This window comes from Diospyros lotus, chromosome 13, assembly GCF_014633365.1.
Source record: "Diospyros lotus cultivar Yz01 chromosome 13, ASM1463336v1, whole genome shotgun sequence".
Classification (NCBI taxonomy): Eukaryota; Viridiplantae; Streptophyta; class Magnoliopsida; order Ericales; family Ebenaceae; genus Diospyros; species Diospyros lotus.
This window is the reverse complement of record NC_068350.1, coordinates 3,726,610-3,742,022: the sequence shown is the minus strand read 5'-3', so window position 1 is coordinate 3,742,022 and position 15,413 is coordinate 3,726,610. Positions and strand designations below refer to the sequence as shown.

The window sequence follows — 15,413 nt, the reverse complement described above, 5'->3', positions numbered from 1 at the left end:
TCCATCAATTTTCAATTCATCTCCCCGTAACAAAGGCAGTCTTAGGCATGGCCATGTATATTTCCTTTGTTCACATATTATCTCTAAGAAAAAATGAAACATTAGTCCTTAACCCGACATAACAACACATACAACTAACAATTAGAATCTCTTGAACCCAACTTCCTACACTACATGTGCATTTGTTGAGTAAACACAGATAACATACAAGGACATTGCAATATGTTGGCTCTGGGAATATGTTAATAACCTGTTTAGGCTCAGATCCTGAGCTTCTCTACCAGAGACTTGCTGTCCAGCTCCTTGCTGTAGAAGTTCTCATTGAAATCTCTTATTGTGAAGCTTCGGTATAGAGCTGGTTTGTCAGGTGACACCAACTCCGGCAAAGGTCCAAAGCAAGCACATTCGTTTGAATTGTCGAGGCTGAAGAATTGGCCAACAGAGATGCGAAGTTCCTTTGAGGCATTGGCCAGAACACGATGTTGAAAGCTGTTGTAGTTGCCATTAGAGATAATCTGCAGCATGGTAATTGAATCAAGTATTAGGCACTTCATCTCCCAAGTGTATCATCACCATTCTTATTGTTATTATCATCTACTTCACCATCTTCCAAATATAATTCCAAACAACAAGACCCGCTGAAAGCAACAACCAATTGTACCCAGAAAAAGAAATTTGGCAAAGTCTTGAATTCATTCTAACTTTGTAATTTTGTTTCTACAGCATCAAACAGGAGTTTAACTACGAAATGAGAGTTTTATATAATGGAATTAAGTAATATGCCAATACAGTCAAGCATGTAACCATCAAGCTTGTTGGTACCACAGCAATATAGGAAAGGGAGTCAATCTCTTGAATTTAACAAAAGGACCTGTAACTTAGAATATCAAAAGAATGTCAAATTCGTTACCCCATTACAAAGAAAATTCTATTTTATCAATTTTTTTTTAAATAAAAGAATGTCGGGACAATGCTTTTAAAGTATAGGCTACTTTAACATGTATAAAGAAATCAAAGATTGTCCACATCATTTTGATAAGAAGTTTTGACTAGAATTTATATTCGTATAGGCATTAATTATCATAATAGAATTGTGTAGATGGTGTTACACAAACAAAACTTGCATAAATAATAAACTGGGTCACAAACATCCACAAGTTTACGAGAAAGTGAACAGAAAAATTATTCATAATTATAGAAATGTGAAAGTCAGTATTGAATTTTCTGGATTTTTTTGGTTACCTGAAGAAGATCTCCAATGTTAACGATCAAACCACCAGGGACAGGGTTCACATCCACCCAATACTCTCCATGCTTAACCTGCAATCCTGCAACCTGATTCTGCACCAAAACTGCAAGAGTCCCAACATCAGTGTGGGAATTCAGCCCCAAAGTTGAATCAGGCTGTGGACAGTGAGGATAGCAGTGGCCCAGAATCACTCTACTACTCAAACAACCTAACTGCACCAACTTCCCACTCTCCAGCCCCATCCCTTCAGAAAGAAGATCCATTACAACCTCAGCAACCTTTTTTGTCTGCGCGTCCCACTCCAGCACCTCTCGCCGGCAAACCTCCGGAATCTCCTCTGCCTGCACTGGCATCCACACATTCAAGGTGTCCCGCCAGCACGCTGCCTTCGATCGGAGCAAGTCCACATTGCTCACAAGCCTCACACCATTTCCCTTTCCACGTAAATAGTACTTGGCCTTCGCCTCCTTTGGCTCCTCATGGAATGCTTTGATGGCAAGAATTATGTCATCAAGAACTCCAAGCGGTATGCCATGGTTGATCACTTGGAAGAATCCCCAGGTTTTTGCAGCTTCTCGGACTTCTTTGATGATCTTTTCTCTGTTGGTCTGGCAGTGTAGATTAGAAAGATCAATAACTGGGATTTCACTACCGAATGAAGATGATTTCTTGAGGTCAGAGAGTGTCTCTGGAGGGTGTACAAAGAACTTTGGAATGGTGGTTATGCCGGAATCGGAAAGACCTTTGACGCCGATCTTGGAGTTGTCAAAGTCTATAACTTCCTTCATCCGATCATACCGTTCACGTCCAATAATTAGACCGGTGGGTTCCATTGTCTCCCACCCCGTCTCTTTTGATTGTTTGCACCTGTAAAAAATATCTATGTTGTATGATTGAAGTATCTGGTAGCTTCTTTAAGCTAATTATATATAACTGCAGAAGATTGTAACCAATTTTGATTAAGATATATTACCAACTCAATAAATTAAGATATATGCATTTTTTTTTTTATCTTACTAGGTGGGCAAGCAGAAGGGGGAAAACACTTTATCTGCATCCAACCAAGTGGCAGCTTTTGGAGGGCTAAAGGGCCATCAAGCCTAAAGACCATTTTCTTAATCATGTACACTGCAGTTTTCAATTTCTTCCAGAAAGAGGTTGACTTTTTCTCATCAAAAATGGGTTTTGTCACCTGTCCTTTTAGATATTATGGGATTCTTTTTTTTATTGTTAGAGTGGGAAACTTTTACCTTTGTCCTTTAGATTATGGGTTTAACTTACTTTCACCCCTTCCCAAGTCATTAAGATCTAAATGGACAATGTATATTTAATGGAATAAATAAATAGACAATGTGATAACATGGTCTGATGAACTATGATTACAAACAATGGATAGATTGAAGCAGAAATTTTAGTTTAAGAATCTTACTGGCAAATATGGCGAGTACCACCTACTATAATCAACTGCAACTAAACAGATTCAGATGACTAAGTTGAAGGATGGTAAGTCAAAATTGGAACTATAATACCCTCTTCAGCACTTCAGTAACAGGAGAGACTACAGATCATAGTCCCGTCAGCCCAAAAAGCTAATAAACTATCAATTAGTAGGTCGTTAAACCCAAAGACAGGCATAAAATCAAATAACAAAATAGTGAAAACAAAGATACATACGTACATACATACATATATATATGTATAAGCTTATTAGGGAAAGAAGAGTAAACCTTAAAAGAAGACTAACGGAAGTATTAAACTTGTTCCCTACCCTATGAACAAGAAAAGAAAAATTAACATAATCCAGTGTCGGAGTTCAAGTTTTTTATATTTCTTTAAACCATCAAAAAACGCAAACATCAAGTTCAAGATAAAGGGAAATTAGCACTGAAGCATTGCATCAATAAATACCGTAAAAGAATAGAAGCTTCACGTCCAGCAGATCATCTCGTATTGGCTGTATTTCCAAGCCAATGCCATGAAAGAAGGTTCCGCGATCGCTTCACCTAGGCCTCACCGCAAGACGAAGCGTCGATTCTGAATCAACAATCCGATGAAAGAAGACAGAGAATATATATATATATATATATAAATGGTAAAAGTCAAACAACGTCAGTTAATAATAAAATTTAAAACCTAAGAAAGCGTAATTTTCAAAGGAAATCAAATTCATTACGGAGAGAGAGAGAGAGAGACTGTAGCCGGCGATGGTTTGGCCGTCTCCGATCAGCCTCTGAAAGGCACCGTCATGAATGACATTTTAGAAGCATCTTCAACTGTTCATGGCAGGGTATCTGACACATACGCCACGGAGCCAATACAGAGCTGCAAAATTTTGTATATTAGCTTCGGCTAGGGTTAGGGTACTTCAAAATCCATGGTCTTTCTCTTTCCCGCAATGGCTGTATCGGCCAGTAACAGTAACAGATGAATTGGTAACTGTCACGCAAATCTCGCCATGGTCACGCTGAAAGTGGAACCCCCCCCCCCCTTTTTTTTTTTTTAGATTTTTCTATTTAAATAATGATGCAACAACAGAGATAATAGACCGACTTGGGCTACTGAGTACTGAGAGACTGACTGAGCGGTGAGGGAAGGTAGAAAAACGAAATGAAAGGCAGTTATATTTCTTTTATTAGAATGTTTTGAGAGTTAAAAATGAAGTATGAGAGATTAATTAACCTTATTAAAACCAAAGTCGATGCTAAAGAAGAGGAAGAGGTATATATTTTAAAATTTGAGAGATTATATAATTTTTAGGAGATTGTATAGTTTTAAGAAAAAAAATAAGAGATAATTTTAAATCTTGAGAGAAGATTCATCTTGGAGCGACTGCCAACAATCTTAGAAAGAAGATTGATGAGAAAGGTTTTGAGAGAGTAAAACCTCATTCTTTTGCGGAAAAATTCCAAGTAAAACACGAACATGATAAACTCTTGACACCCAAAAATCTCTTTGAGAATTTTGTAAAAGCCTTAATATTAAATGAGTTATAATATTAAATTTATTTGTAATTCTTATAATTTTAGTGAAAATATTATAAAAGAAAGAGGAGAAAGACAAAATAGCAAAATAATGATAATTATTAAAATAAAATTTCTCCCCTTCCATTCTCTCAATTTGGGGACAAATTTTCTTTTAAATAAAGAATTAATTTTACATCAATTTTGGGTACTATTTGGCGTGAATATTTGGTTAATTTAGCAAGTAAATAACAAAAATCAGTATTCATCCTATAATAAGAAATAATGATCATAGACCATGTCAAAAGCAAGGGTGATTGTGGGATTTTCCACAATTGGTTGATTGACTCTGCAAACTCAGTTGGCACTGTCCTATGTATGTTCCTACAAACGTGCATTGCCCTTTTATTTTAAAAAAGAAATTAAACAAAGATCGAATTAGCATCGCCATCAGGGTTGCTCACCTTGACCTTGCGCATATGGACAGGGTTTTCTAAGCCATTTTAGATGAATTTGGATAAATTATTAATAACAAACCCCCACCCCACTAGTCCTTGCCTTCAAATGTGTAATTTTTTCGCCTTTAAACTTCATTACATGTGACGAAATATCACTCAAATTCTATATAAAATGATACTTCAACTTACACCTTTAGAATTTTTTCAAGCCAAACCCTATAAACCCTATATCAGTCTTCCTCCCTTTTTCGTTGGGTATCTTAAGAAATATTATGAATAGATATTCAAAGAACACTTGGGAATGGTAATAGATCCCACCCAACTCGCTACCTCAGCTATAAAATTTGGCTTCTAGATCTTTTATCAAAACCCAACGCAGCGGGAATTCAGGGGTTTGTCGACAGCATGTTGCTCAAAGGCTCAACAATCCTCAATTAAACTTTCATGAAAAACGCAATTATCTGGAACAAATTTGGGTTCCTCCCATCGGCCGCCCTGGCATCCCAGAGCGTACTTGGGGCGGGGGGTAGTTTCTCAAAATGAAAAAATAAAATCGCTTGATTTTAGCCCTAAGAAGGCCGGTTTATTTTACCGTAAATATTTCCTCCACGGCATCATAAGCACCATTATTTTCAATAAACATACACTAGAGAAATTAAGATAAAAAGAAAGATTTACTGCTGAAGAGCAAGTAGACACCTGGTAAAGATTTAAACCCGTGAGAGCAATCCATCATCCTGGTTGGGTTCTCTCAAGGTTACCCATTGTAAGAACCAACAAGATGGATGACAAGCCAATCATGCATATGGATACTTCGCTGACTAAACCCCAAGGCACAACCTATCATTCACTGGGGCTGGGTGCACCCCATCTAAACCAGCTAAAAACAAACTTCAAAAAGCAGCTCCCAAGTAAAAAAATAAAACTTCAAATTCAGTATTGAATGTCTTCGAGTTATCCTCTTGGGGTCCAAATCTTTAAAAACTACAATAATTGTTCAAAGATCAAAACAGTAGCAAGCAACTAAATAAAATATCCAAAAGCCAAAATTGCGGGCATGCTTCAACATATAATCCAACAAAATCACAGCCTCCTTCCCCTTCTGCCACCCTTTCTGCGGGTGCTATCAGTGGGAATTGGGGTCACATCCTCTGCAAAATGCAGGTAACAAAATATTAGCAACAGCAGCCATGCTTAGAGAGGCAGGCATGTACTTGACAAAACAAGCACAAATCAGATTCACTCCTATAAAATCCTTGATTTTAGGTCAGTCGACAGGTCAGCAGGAAAAAAATTAACCAGAGAAAGTGACAATAGGGATTTCTCAACAATCAAATGGAGTACCAAATTTAAAAAGACATTGAATCCACTGTCCCTATGTTAAGAGCAGTACGAGCTAAACACCAAGATCTTTAAACACAATCAAACAAGAAAAAGTTGTACCTATGCGGCCAATTTTCATGCCTGAGCGGGAGAGTGCTCTTAAAGCAGATTGGGCACCTGGACCAGGAGTCTTAGTCTTGTTCCCTCCTGTAGCCCGGAGCTTAATATGAAGAGCATTAATGCCAAGCTCCTGTATATTGACGTTATTATGGAAGACAAAAAAAAAGAGTCAAAATATTACATACCCAGTCCTCTCACTTGGAATAAAATATGCATTTCATGAATCAAATATGTAATTTACTACAAATAGTTAAAACAAGAGATGATGGAGGGAGGGAAAGAGGGTAAAGACCTTGCATCTTTGTGCAACATCCTGAGCAGCAAGCATGGCTGCATATGGTGAAGATTCATCCCTGTCAGCCTTCACCTTCATACCACCTACAGTTTGGGAAAGCACAAATACATGACAAAGTGCATAGATTAACAGCAGAGAGCATAAGAATCACTTTCAGTATAAAATAGGAAACATGAATTGCAACTAGTACTTCAGCTTATAATCTGATTCAAGCAAAAGATAATAAGGAACAGACAAGTAGATATAAGTATAACTTGAGAAGAACAAAATCATGCTGCTACACATATAAACACGATTCAGTATGCAAAAATCTCAAAGGTCCAATTTCCCTTTCCTTTACATCACCAAAAACTGCTAGACAGAGGTGCCTGCAAAAAGTTTGTTCAACAGCAGGCATCACCACAACCATTTAGTTTGTCAGACAATGGAATGGTTTGATCTCATTGGATGTCACTCAATACTCACTGACTGAAGAAGTTTGTCAAGAGATTTTCCACCAAAATAATATTCTTTCAATCATATGACCATACACATATGACTTTTTTAATAAATATACAATTAGTACTCTACTCAACAACCATATAGCGTGATTTTTCACATGTCATCTGTAAATCCAGAATATTCCTCTTAATTAAATTTCAGTCATGCTACTCGACGAATGAAATCCATGATGCCAAGAATCAACTTGACATCATGTAAACCTATGTTTCCAATACAACCAATTTGTTGAAAAAGAACACAGTAAAACAGAACATACCAGTAATGCGGACCAGAGTTTCTCGTCCAGACAAATCAGTGACATGCTGTAAGACAAAGACTACACTAATAAGTGATTTAGCCACATGCAGCTTAAATCATACATCACAATCTCACCATACTTACAATGAATGTATCATTGAAAGATGCAAATATATGGGCAACGCCAAACACAATCTCCCCCTCTCGTACACTGGGACCAAGAGTCACGGTCTCCTCCTTAGGTTCCCTGGCCTTCCTCCTCGACTGAAACACGCCAGAACCAAGAAAATAAGTTGATCACGTGTTACAATTTCTGCATTAACATGCATTGCAACAGGACCTTGCATATTCTTCATTTCTCCATTTTGGAAGGGGAAAAGAGAAGTAGGAGAGAAAACCAACCACATTTTCCTTTCAAAATTGTTTGTGGATAAAAGTAAAAGAAGAATACTTAGTTTTCATCCAGCTGATATAGCTAAAGCTCATATGAACCAAACCACAACCTTAAAAAAAAAAAAGACACCAGCACCTACAATGATTGGGATGATGGTGGAGGAGCAGCAAATTCAGCACATTCAGGTAAAATTCAAGGACCATCCATAGCAACGAGGATACAAAGGACAAACAATTCACCACATTTTGAATTCCGCAAGGTAGATTTTGGGATTCCAATTTTACTTGTGAAGGTTCTTTGAATTTATAACATGCTGATTGGGCGTCGTTCTCCACTCTACCCATCATCCAGGATTTACTTCAACAGAAATAAGTGAAGGAATGGCTCCCTCTATCATTGCATACCAAATAACCTACGCATTTATTTATGAAGTCATAACTTTGACACAGTTTCTAGCTGCATCCACATCAAAATGATGTGTATTCCAATGTGTTAAAAGAGTTTTTTTGTCTCGAGTAAGGATGATGTTGGCTTTGGCAGTGAGTGTGTATCATTACCTCAGAGGGTATAGATAGGCGGTGGCGAACTTGTAATTAGAATTTAAGTTGGGGGGTAAACCAGTAATGTCCATACCCGGTTATGTAATTGCCTAGGGGTTAACACCCTAATTTCTATAAATAGGGCATAGTGCTAGGCGTTTAGTACGCATGATATTCACGACAAAGCTTAAGAGAAAAGGTTGTCTAATTAGCGATAGCTCTTTGTAATCTTGTCTGTGCTGTGCTTGTAATCATGGGCGCTAAGGCTGTACTGATCTCATTCTAATTAATCAAAAAGGCTGCTCTTGGAGGGTTCTAAGGCTCGATGCAGGGTTGTCCTAAGGGGCAATCTGCACCAGGATAATTCCCGTGTTCTTCTTGAGGTTTGGTTTATGTTTCTGTCAATCTTTTAATTCTATTCTACTGCAATTAAATTTGTTCTTTAATTTCCAATCGATCTGTGAGTGGGTGCGATAGAGAGATGTATCATATCCGTCTAAAGAATCTGTTTCCAGTGCTCCCAAGATAACACAATGTATTTGAATAGATATACGGAACAGTCATAAGATCAAATTACGTTTACTTTAAGCTATTCGAATGCATGTATGTGCGTGTAATATGCCTATAGCATTGACGGAACAATATAGGGATCGCAGCATGAGGCGAGAACAAAAGAGAAAACATAATCTCTAAATCTTATTCTACTGATGTTTTAGCCTCTACAAATGAAACAAGAACAACAAAACCCGGTTAATATGACCTTACGCTGTAGACATACGGTTATGGCCGTTTTCGCACAATATCTTAGAAAATGGAGATTGAAAACCTCTGAGATCCATACACCCACACACACGCACGCAGAGCTTACCATGGCTGCGAATGAAAGTGAGGGCAGAAAACGGTGCTTTCAGAGCGAGGTTCAGCCTCCGGAGCCTTCAAAACCCTAGGGCCAGTGGAGCTGTTAAACCTGCCACGATGTGCATCTTCGGAATTTATAGCTAGGGTTGCTGATCGATACTGCATCGAATACCAAAAGTACCCCCCAACCTTTGTCCTATTGACGAATATATTCCCGCTGAAAACTAATTCCAATATTCGTGTGGTTTGGGTTTGTTATTATTAAATTAAATTATAATTTTTTCTTAACAAAAAATTTTATTTTTATATATAAATAACTCATTGGCGAGGTTTTTTTTTTCAATTTTGGTTAATATTAATTATATAAAAAATCTTAATAATATATAATTATTAGACAACAAATTAGAAAAGTAAATCTTTAAATAAATTAATAAATAATACAATATAATTTAGTTGTTAATATTAAGTGTATTAAAATGGTGGGCTTAACAAAAGTATAAGAGGGTTAAATGATTTAAGTTAAAATAATAGCTTTTATTAACTTTTCTCTAAAATGGTTAATTATAAGTCCCTTTATCTATATTTTATATCACTTTATCACTTGACTTGACTTAAAGAGAAATAAAAATATAAACTAAAAGTGTTTGAATCTTTTAAAAATATTATTATTATTAAAATATAATAATTAAATCTTGAATTGCGATAGAACAAGACAAAGAACTAGTAGATATTCACTCATAAAAACAAATTCTGAGTGTGAGAAAAAAAAAAAAAAAGTTACTATTTAGGAGAGTTTCACTTAGGGTAGACTTTTGTCCGCAAAAAAAACTTGCAAGTAGACTATTTCTTGCAAGTAGACTATTTCTTATAAGAGAGCATCTCGAGTCGTTGAGAAATATCTTCTCTCGATGGTCAATTAAATTTGACCCGAGTCTTCTTCAGAACAACTTCATCTCCAAACAAAGGGTTATGCTAGACATATCATGCTATATATACTGATGAGATGTACAAGCCTGATGATCGAAACAAATTTCATGTAATGATAAAGTCCGATTGAACTTTATCATCAATCATCGAACTTTATCAACCATGAAACCCAATCAGATTTCATCTTCATCGGGCTTCATCCATAAGCGGCAAATTATGTTAGAACATTTTTAAATTTTGACGCCTTCATTTATCCTCTCGATAATCTAATTATTTGTACAAATAACATTTTCCATGCTAAACTAGCACCCTTAAAATAACAAAAAAATTTACAAAAATTATATTAGAATATAAAAGTACCATTTTAAAATATTTCTTTAATTCACATTTGCTGGCCATTTAACCAAAGTATTTCTTTCATTGAAAGAAACAGGTTGTAATTTCAATAATTTTACTTTGTAGTATTAAACGTAAAATTTATAAATCAAAATAAAAAAAATAAAATTTTAGAACTTTTTATGACAATTCAAGTAAAAATAAGGGTATAAACAACATTTTTTATCCAAAAAAAAGGTGATATAAAGATATAAATAAAAAACCCCTAATTTTAACCTTTTTTGGTAAGTGGGACAAGATAATAACTTTTAACATCTCCATTTACCAATATTAACATCAATTATCATATAAAGATAAAGGATAACAATAAATTTTGCTCAAATGGTAAGACAAACCAATTAGTGGCCCAAAATTCTAATTTACAAAGAATAAGATGGCATGTAAAAATGAGAATCTTATTGCGTCTGGAGTATTGACGGTCAACGAGACTTGTCATTTTTGTACACGGTATTATCCTTAACAAATGAACAAATTGTTTAACAATTTAAATATATGATTTTCCATTAACAAAAGAGTAAACTTAGGATTGGAAACAGGAGGTGCAGATGATTGATGGAAATGAAGTAAACAGAAGCACCATCTCCAGCCGTAGAAAGGAGGAATAGAAAAAACATGAATTCACTGGTAAACATTCAAGGTTCACAAAAATATGCTCATCCTGATCACAATCAGAATATCTCCTGTCTAGATTCTTTTCTGGAAATAATTGGACAAAAATTGATAATGGGGGCTTTGAAAGTACCTTGGAACCTTGCAGCAAATACGGGGTGGGGAAGATCATCAATATCTTGAAACCAGAACAGAACTTAATCAAGCAAGGGAAGCAATTTTTGGAGCCACAATATCCAGAAGACCTTTCGGGTTATCGACATGAACCCAATGACCAGCGTTGGGAAGAACGTGCAGTGAGAACTTCCCCTCAGAGTCATCAACATGCCGACGGGCAAGGCTTTCAAGCCTCTGAACCACATCCAAATCCCACCTGTCGCTCTTCTCAGCGCGCACGATTCTGATCTCCATCCCTTTAGGTGGGTGTTCGAGCAAATGCCAATAATCCGTCTCCCTAAAAGTTGACAGGGTTATATTCTGATCCAAATCAGCTGAAAATAACATTAAAAAACCTTCAAAATACATGGATTCAAAAAGATTCCAAAGTGGGAGTTTACCGGTAAGAGTTGAACATCTGAATAGCACCTTCAAGATTAAAGCCCCATGTCTCTCGCTCTCCTTCTCCTGAGTTTCTAAGATTGCTGCCTATCCATTCTGACAAGGACCTAGAGAATCCAAGCTCCCTCATGTGGTCTACTAGCCACCTGAAGCAGGGGCAATCAGTTAATGCATGAAATAATTGGACCAGGAATGAAACCAACACTATCTGAAGGAATCAAGTAAAATCTTGAGAAGTTATGTTGCTTTTTTCCTTCCAAAATTCAAGAAAAGCACTTCAAAGACATCAATCCTCCCTCCTCTCCCTCTTTTCTTTCTCTCTCTCCATGGATCTATACGATCAATCCTCAAACGTGTAATACTCAGGAGATCCAAAAATTCCAAACTGACAGGAATAATGACTATGAAGTTTACCGTCATTATTTATTGGTTTGCAATCTGCAGGGTAGATCCTAATGTTACCCAAAGGCTTCAAGGGAAGTCAAAAACCCTCGGATTAAAAAATATAGTTTCAGAAACCGTCTTCCTGGCCACTGGGAAGTGAGAAGAACCATTTTGGACCCTGTTCAAAACCTAACCATCCCCATGAAAAGGCAAGGTGAAAATAAAATTCAATATAAATTGGGCATTCTTTTTATTTTCTCATAAATTCAACATAAATTGTGTTTACTGGTTACTTTTGAGCAACTGGATAGTAGTAAACAATGAAATTCATTTGTATATGTAGCAATGCTTAGGATGACTCAAACTAATAGCTTCTTCAACTAGTTTCTATGGATCCACAGCACTGACCACCATGCTATATCATGTTATAAAACACCAAACATCCTCTTTGCTATAGATCTCAAACCAAAACACGGGAACACTTTTTGATATTTGGGAGTGACTTTCCCAGATGTGAGTGTCAGAATTGAGAGGGATTTTCCTACATGCAAATGAAGAGGGGAGTGAGAGAATGAGGTAAAGGGAAGGAGATCACACAGTGAAAAGAAAAAAAAACAGATGCCAATATTAATAGGTAATGAGAGCCAGAGAAGAAATGTGAAGAATTTATGCTTTCCCAGCTGACACGATTCATCATCACTGAACATTCAGATACCACCTTTTTGACTTGATACTTTTCTATTTTTATTTTTTTGTTTCACCATGTAGATGTAATTATTATCTCCCCCCCCCCCCTCTCCTTTTTCTCTTTAACATTCCGTTTTACAACATTAACAATTGATTCTATAATGGAGCTGACTCCGACTTCAGGGAATGCTAACCAGCTGTGTTCTGCTTGGCCAAGCTTGAAAAGAATTCCTGATTGAGCTCAACTCCAGCAAGTTGATCCTCAATTGGCAAGCCTTGCCATGGACTCATGGTTAAGAGTTATTAGAGGATAATTGTAGGTTTAGTGAAATGCTTAAATTTTATGATATCAGACCAAACTTGTGCAATGGCTGCTAATCTTTACACAGACTCATTTCCTAATATGTAACTGTATTGAAAAATGTAACTTGAACCCATTGAGGCAATTCCATTTCCATCTGAATTTTGACGACCCTAATAACGGCCAAGTGCAGTTGTTTGAAGAGATGAAGGATGGAGGACAGAGCATAAAAGATGATAGAACGTAGAACACTGGCATGAAGTCCAGAAATTGGTCAGAATCTAACTACAATAAAGAACGCAACACTTGTATTGAATCCTTGTTCACTGTAACAATTTATCTACTACCAAACTACACAATCACAATCACACAAAGAAGTAGCTAAAGTTCAAGATGAGGAATAAAGATTTTTACTTCCTCGAAGGGATTGATGCAGGTAGACTCTGCAAGGTCTCCAAAACTTTCTCAACTTCTCCATCACTGTTTTCAGGGCTCACTTTTCCAGGGACTGAGTCCAGTACCCACAGCTGTCCTGCATCATGTTTCTCAGCTGTGATGTTTCATTAAATTAATTCAGCAAAGGGAAGTCAAAATTTACTTGAATAAATGAGCATTACATACGGTCGCTTGAGACTTGATGTCACAAAAGAATGGTGGAAACCAGCAGCTCAAGCTTACATAATTATTTTATTTACTTATTTGAAGGGGCAGGCAGGAGATAAGCCTTCTGGAATCAAGACACATATCCCATCCACTTGCACACACAAGATGATTTTCCTTGTTTGGAAAAAGACATTCTTCTATTTTCCAGATCATACAGATCTCTTACAAAGATGTTGTTTCCACAACTTAAAACTCTTTAACATTCCAGTCACAAAAAGGCAACCTTGCTGTTGCTAACTCAAAACTGTCACTAAAAAACCTAAATTGAGAAAGTAAAAATATCAATCTTATATTCCAGGAATGCCATTAATGGAGACTCACTGTTTTTTAAAAGTATAGTGAAGACAGTTCTAACCAGCAAAAACTGTTAAATCACAATACAAACACTCATCTAGGGAAGTAGAAAGCAGTACATGTAATTTATGAAGCTTGAGTAAAGAAATACCTGTTTGGGCAATTGAGCAGATTCACCATAATCACCTCGTGCACAACTCTCGGCAAACTGCAAGGCAACCTTGCCACCCAAGGAGTGACCTAGGACAACGTTGGGCCAAGCCCAACCTTGAGACTTTACCAAATCAGCCAGATCTTTGGCAGCATTAGCCATGTTATGAGGTGGGGATAAACTCTCTATCTCAGCTGATTTTCCGTGATGCCTCAAATCCACAAGAAGCATCCTCCAATCTTACACCAGAAAGAAAAAGAAAACAAAAGAATCAGGCTTGAAAATATTATATGCATGCATACAGACACACATATGTTCTTAATTGACATAATTCTTAAACATGCTCAGGTAAGGGGAAAGTAGTTCAACTCCGTCGGCTAATCAACACAGTTATCAGGACACAAAATTCAATTAACAGAAATCAACTCGTGATAAAAGTTAAAACTAAATCAACTGAAATGATAAGTACAATTTTTGTCCTTCAGTAACCCTAAAAACACAAAAAAATGCCCGGAAGAACTCTGCTAAGAAATGGAATAATTGGCCATTGTGCAACACACAAGATGCTTTAAAAAAATCAAAATTGAGTGCAAAACAGCTAAAAATATCAATCTCCTGTTTGGTCGCTGAGAAAGCCAAGAAAATCTGGGGTAAAAATCCTATGCGCAACTTCCATGAACAACATTTGATTTTTCCATTTTCGAATTGATCCCTTCAACTTTACCTATCACATTCCTTGGAAACCGAAACGTAAGTCGGTTCTGGAATAAACAAAAGGATACAATTATAACAAACCAAGTCACTCCGATGAAAAAATGGAAATCAGACACCAAAAGTGACACGATATTTTACGAGCATCTATAAACACTCATACATACATACACATACAAGCCACTCAGATGATTCTGGAATAAACAAAAGGATACAACAGACGCAGCAACTCAGATGAAAAAAATGGAAATCAGACGACCAAAATGACGCGCTATACATTAAATGAACATCTATAAACACTCAAAACATATATGTGACTGTTGTCTGTGTGTGTGTAAATATTGTAGAGGAGAGATACCAGAGGAAGGAGAGGAGTTGGAGAGAGAGGAGGCAAGGGTACGAGCAAAGGATCGCCAGTTTCGGCCAGATCCCAGGAGGCCGTGAAGAACAAAAGCCGTGGAAGCGTAGGGTCTCTCCGTGGATGATCGGACCTCTTCGAAAGCTAGGGTCTCCAGAGACCTCGTCGCCGAGTTAAGGCGGGAAGCCGGAGCCGGAGCAGTCGATTTCAGAAACAGGTTGTTCAGTCGGGAGAGACCGGATTTGTTCCTAATTGCTCTCGCCATTATCGATCGTTTGATCCACCGGAAATTGGTTTTGCCAAATCTTTCTTTTTCCTGCGCTTCTTTGAAAATGTGGAGACGAGTGGAGGGGAAGAGAAATGGGAAGGAAAAGGAAAGTGGAAAATGCAAATGAAAACGCCGTCGTTTTGACCGCAGTCATGAATGTGGATAAAATAAA

General features: G+C 37.0%; 3 protein-coding genes across 6 annotated transcripts; all 3 read right to left on the bottom strand.

Moving 5' to 3' along the window:
* Positions 1-27: 27 nt before the first annotated feature.
* On the bottom strand, positions 28-3,746 carry LOC127788490 (1-aminocyclopropane-1-carboxylate oxidase homolog 4-like). 4 transcript variants are annotated; one of them, XM_052316827.1, is made up of 4 exons: positions 3,423-3,746; positions 3,158-3,283; positions 1,243-2,116; positions 28-515 (listed from the first exon to the last, which is right to left on the bottom strand). In XM_052316827.1, exons 3-4 carry the CDS (start codon positions 2,080-2,082, stop codon positions 261-263), a joined length of 1,095 nt encoding a protein of 364 aa, XP_052172787.1. In that variant the 5' UTR covers positions 2,083-2,116; positions 3,158-3,283; positions 3,423-3,746; the 3' UTR covers positions 28-260. The 4 variants fall into 4 exon arrangements, with proteins under 4 accessions (XP_052172787.1, XP_052172788.1, XP_052172786.1 ...); XM_052316828.1 differs by having other exon boundaries at positions 3,443-3,746; XM_052316826.1 differs by having other exon boundaries at positions 3,158-3,746.
* Positions 3,747-5,579: 1,833 nt separating this feature from the next.
* LOC127787835 (40S ribosomal protein S14-2) lies at positions 5,580-9,107 on the bottom strand. The gene is made up of 6 exons (XM_052315861.1): positions 8,945-9,107; positions 7,288-7,407; positions 7,163-7,208; positions 6,403-6,488; positions 6,111-6,240; positions 5,580-5,818 (listed from the first exon to the last, which is right to left on the bottom strand). Exons 1-6 carry the CDS (start codon positions 8,945-8,947, stop codon positions 5,751-5,753), a joined length of 453 nt encoding a protein of 150 aa, XP_052171821.1. The 5' UTR covers positions 8,948-9,107; the 3' UTR covers positions 5,580-5,750.
* A 1,622-nt stretch (positions 9,108-10,729) lies between these two features.
* LOC127787845 (uncharacterized) lies at positions 10,730-15,332 on the bottom strand. The gene is made up of 5 exons (XM_052315882.1): positions 14,974-15,332; positions 13,905-14,143; positions 13,211-13,323; positions 11,424-11,570; positions 10,730-11,320 (listed from the first exon to the last, which is right to left on the bottom strand). Exons 1-5 carry the CDS (start codon positions 15,236-15,238, stop codon positions 11,068-11,070), a joined length of 1,017 nt encoding a protein of 338 aa, XP_052171842.1. The 5' UTR covers positions 15,239-15,332; the 3' UTR covers positions 10,730-11,067.
* Positions 15,333-15,413: the final 81 nt, after the last annotated feature.

What these genes read in the sequence shown, in the direction of transcription:
- LOC127788490 (XM_052316826.1), bottom strand. Translation starts at nt 2,082, where the DNA reads ATGGAACCCACCGGTCTAATTATTGGACGTGAACGGTATGATCGGATG. An exon ending in ACATTGGAGATCTTCTTCAG is followed by an intron (nt 516 to 1,242) that starts GTAACCAAAAAA and finishes ACCATGCTGCAG; the next exon opens with ATTATCTCTAATGGCAACTA.
- LOC127787835 (XM_052315861.1), bottom strand. An exon ending in CTTTCAATGATACATTCATT is followed by an intron (nt 7,209 to 7,287) that starts GTAAGTATGGTG and finishes TTTGTCTTACAG; the next exon opens with CATGTCACTGATTTGTCTGG. An exon ending in AACTCTGGTCCGCATTACTG is followed by an intron (nt 6,489 to 7,162) that starts GTATGTTCTGTT and finishes CCCAAACTGTAG; the next exon opens with GTGGTATGAAGGTGAAGGCT.
- LOC127787845 (XM_052315882.1), bottom strand. Translation starts at nt 15,238, where the DNA reads ATGGCGAGAGCAATTAGGAACAAATCCGGTCTCTCCCGACTGAACAAC. An exon ending in GCATCAATCCCTTCGAGGAA is followed by an intron (nt 11,571 to 13,210) that starts GTAAAAATCTTT and finishes CCCCTGCTTCAG; the next exon opens with GTGGCTAGTAGACCACATGA. An exon ending in CAGATGTTCAACTCTTACCG is followed by an intron (nt 11,321 to 11,423) that starts GTAAACTCCCAC and finishes GTCAACTTTTAG; the next exon opens with GGAGACGGATTATTGGCATT.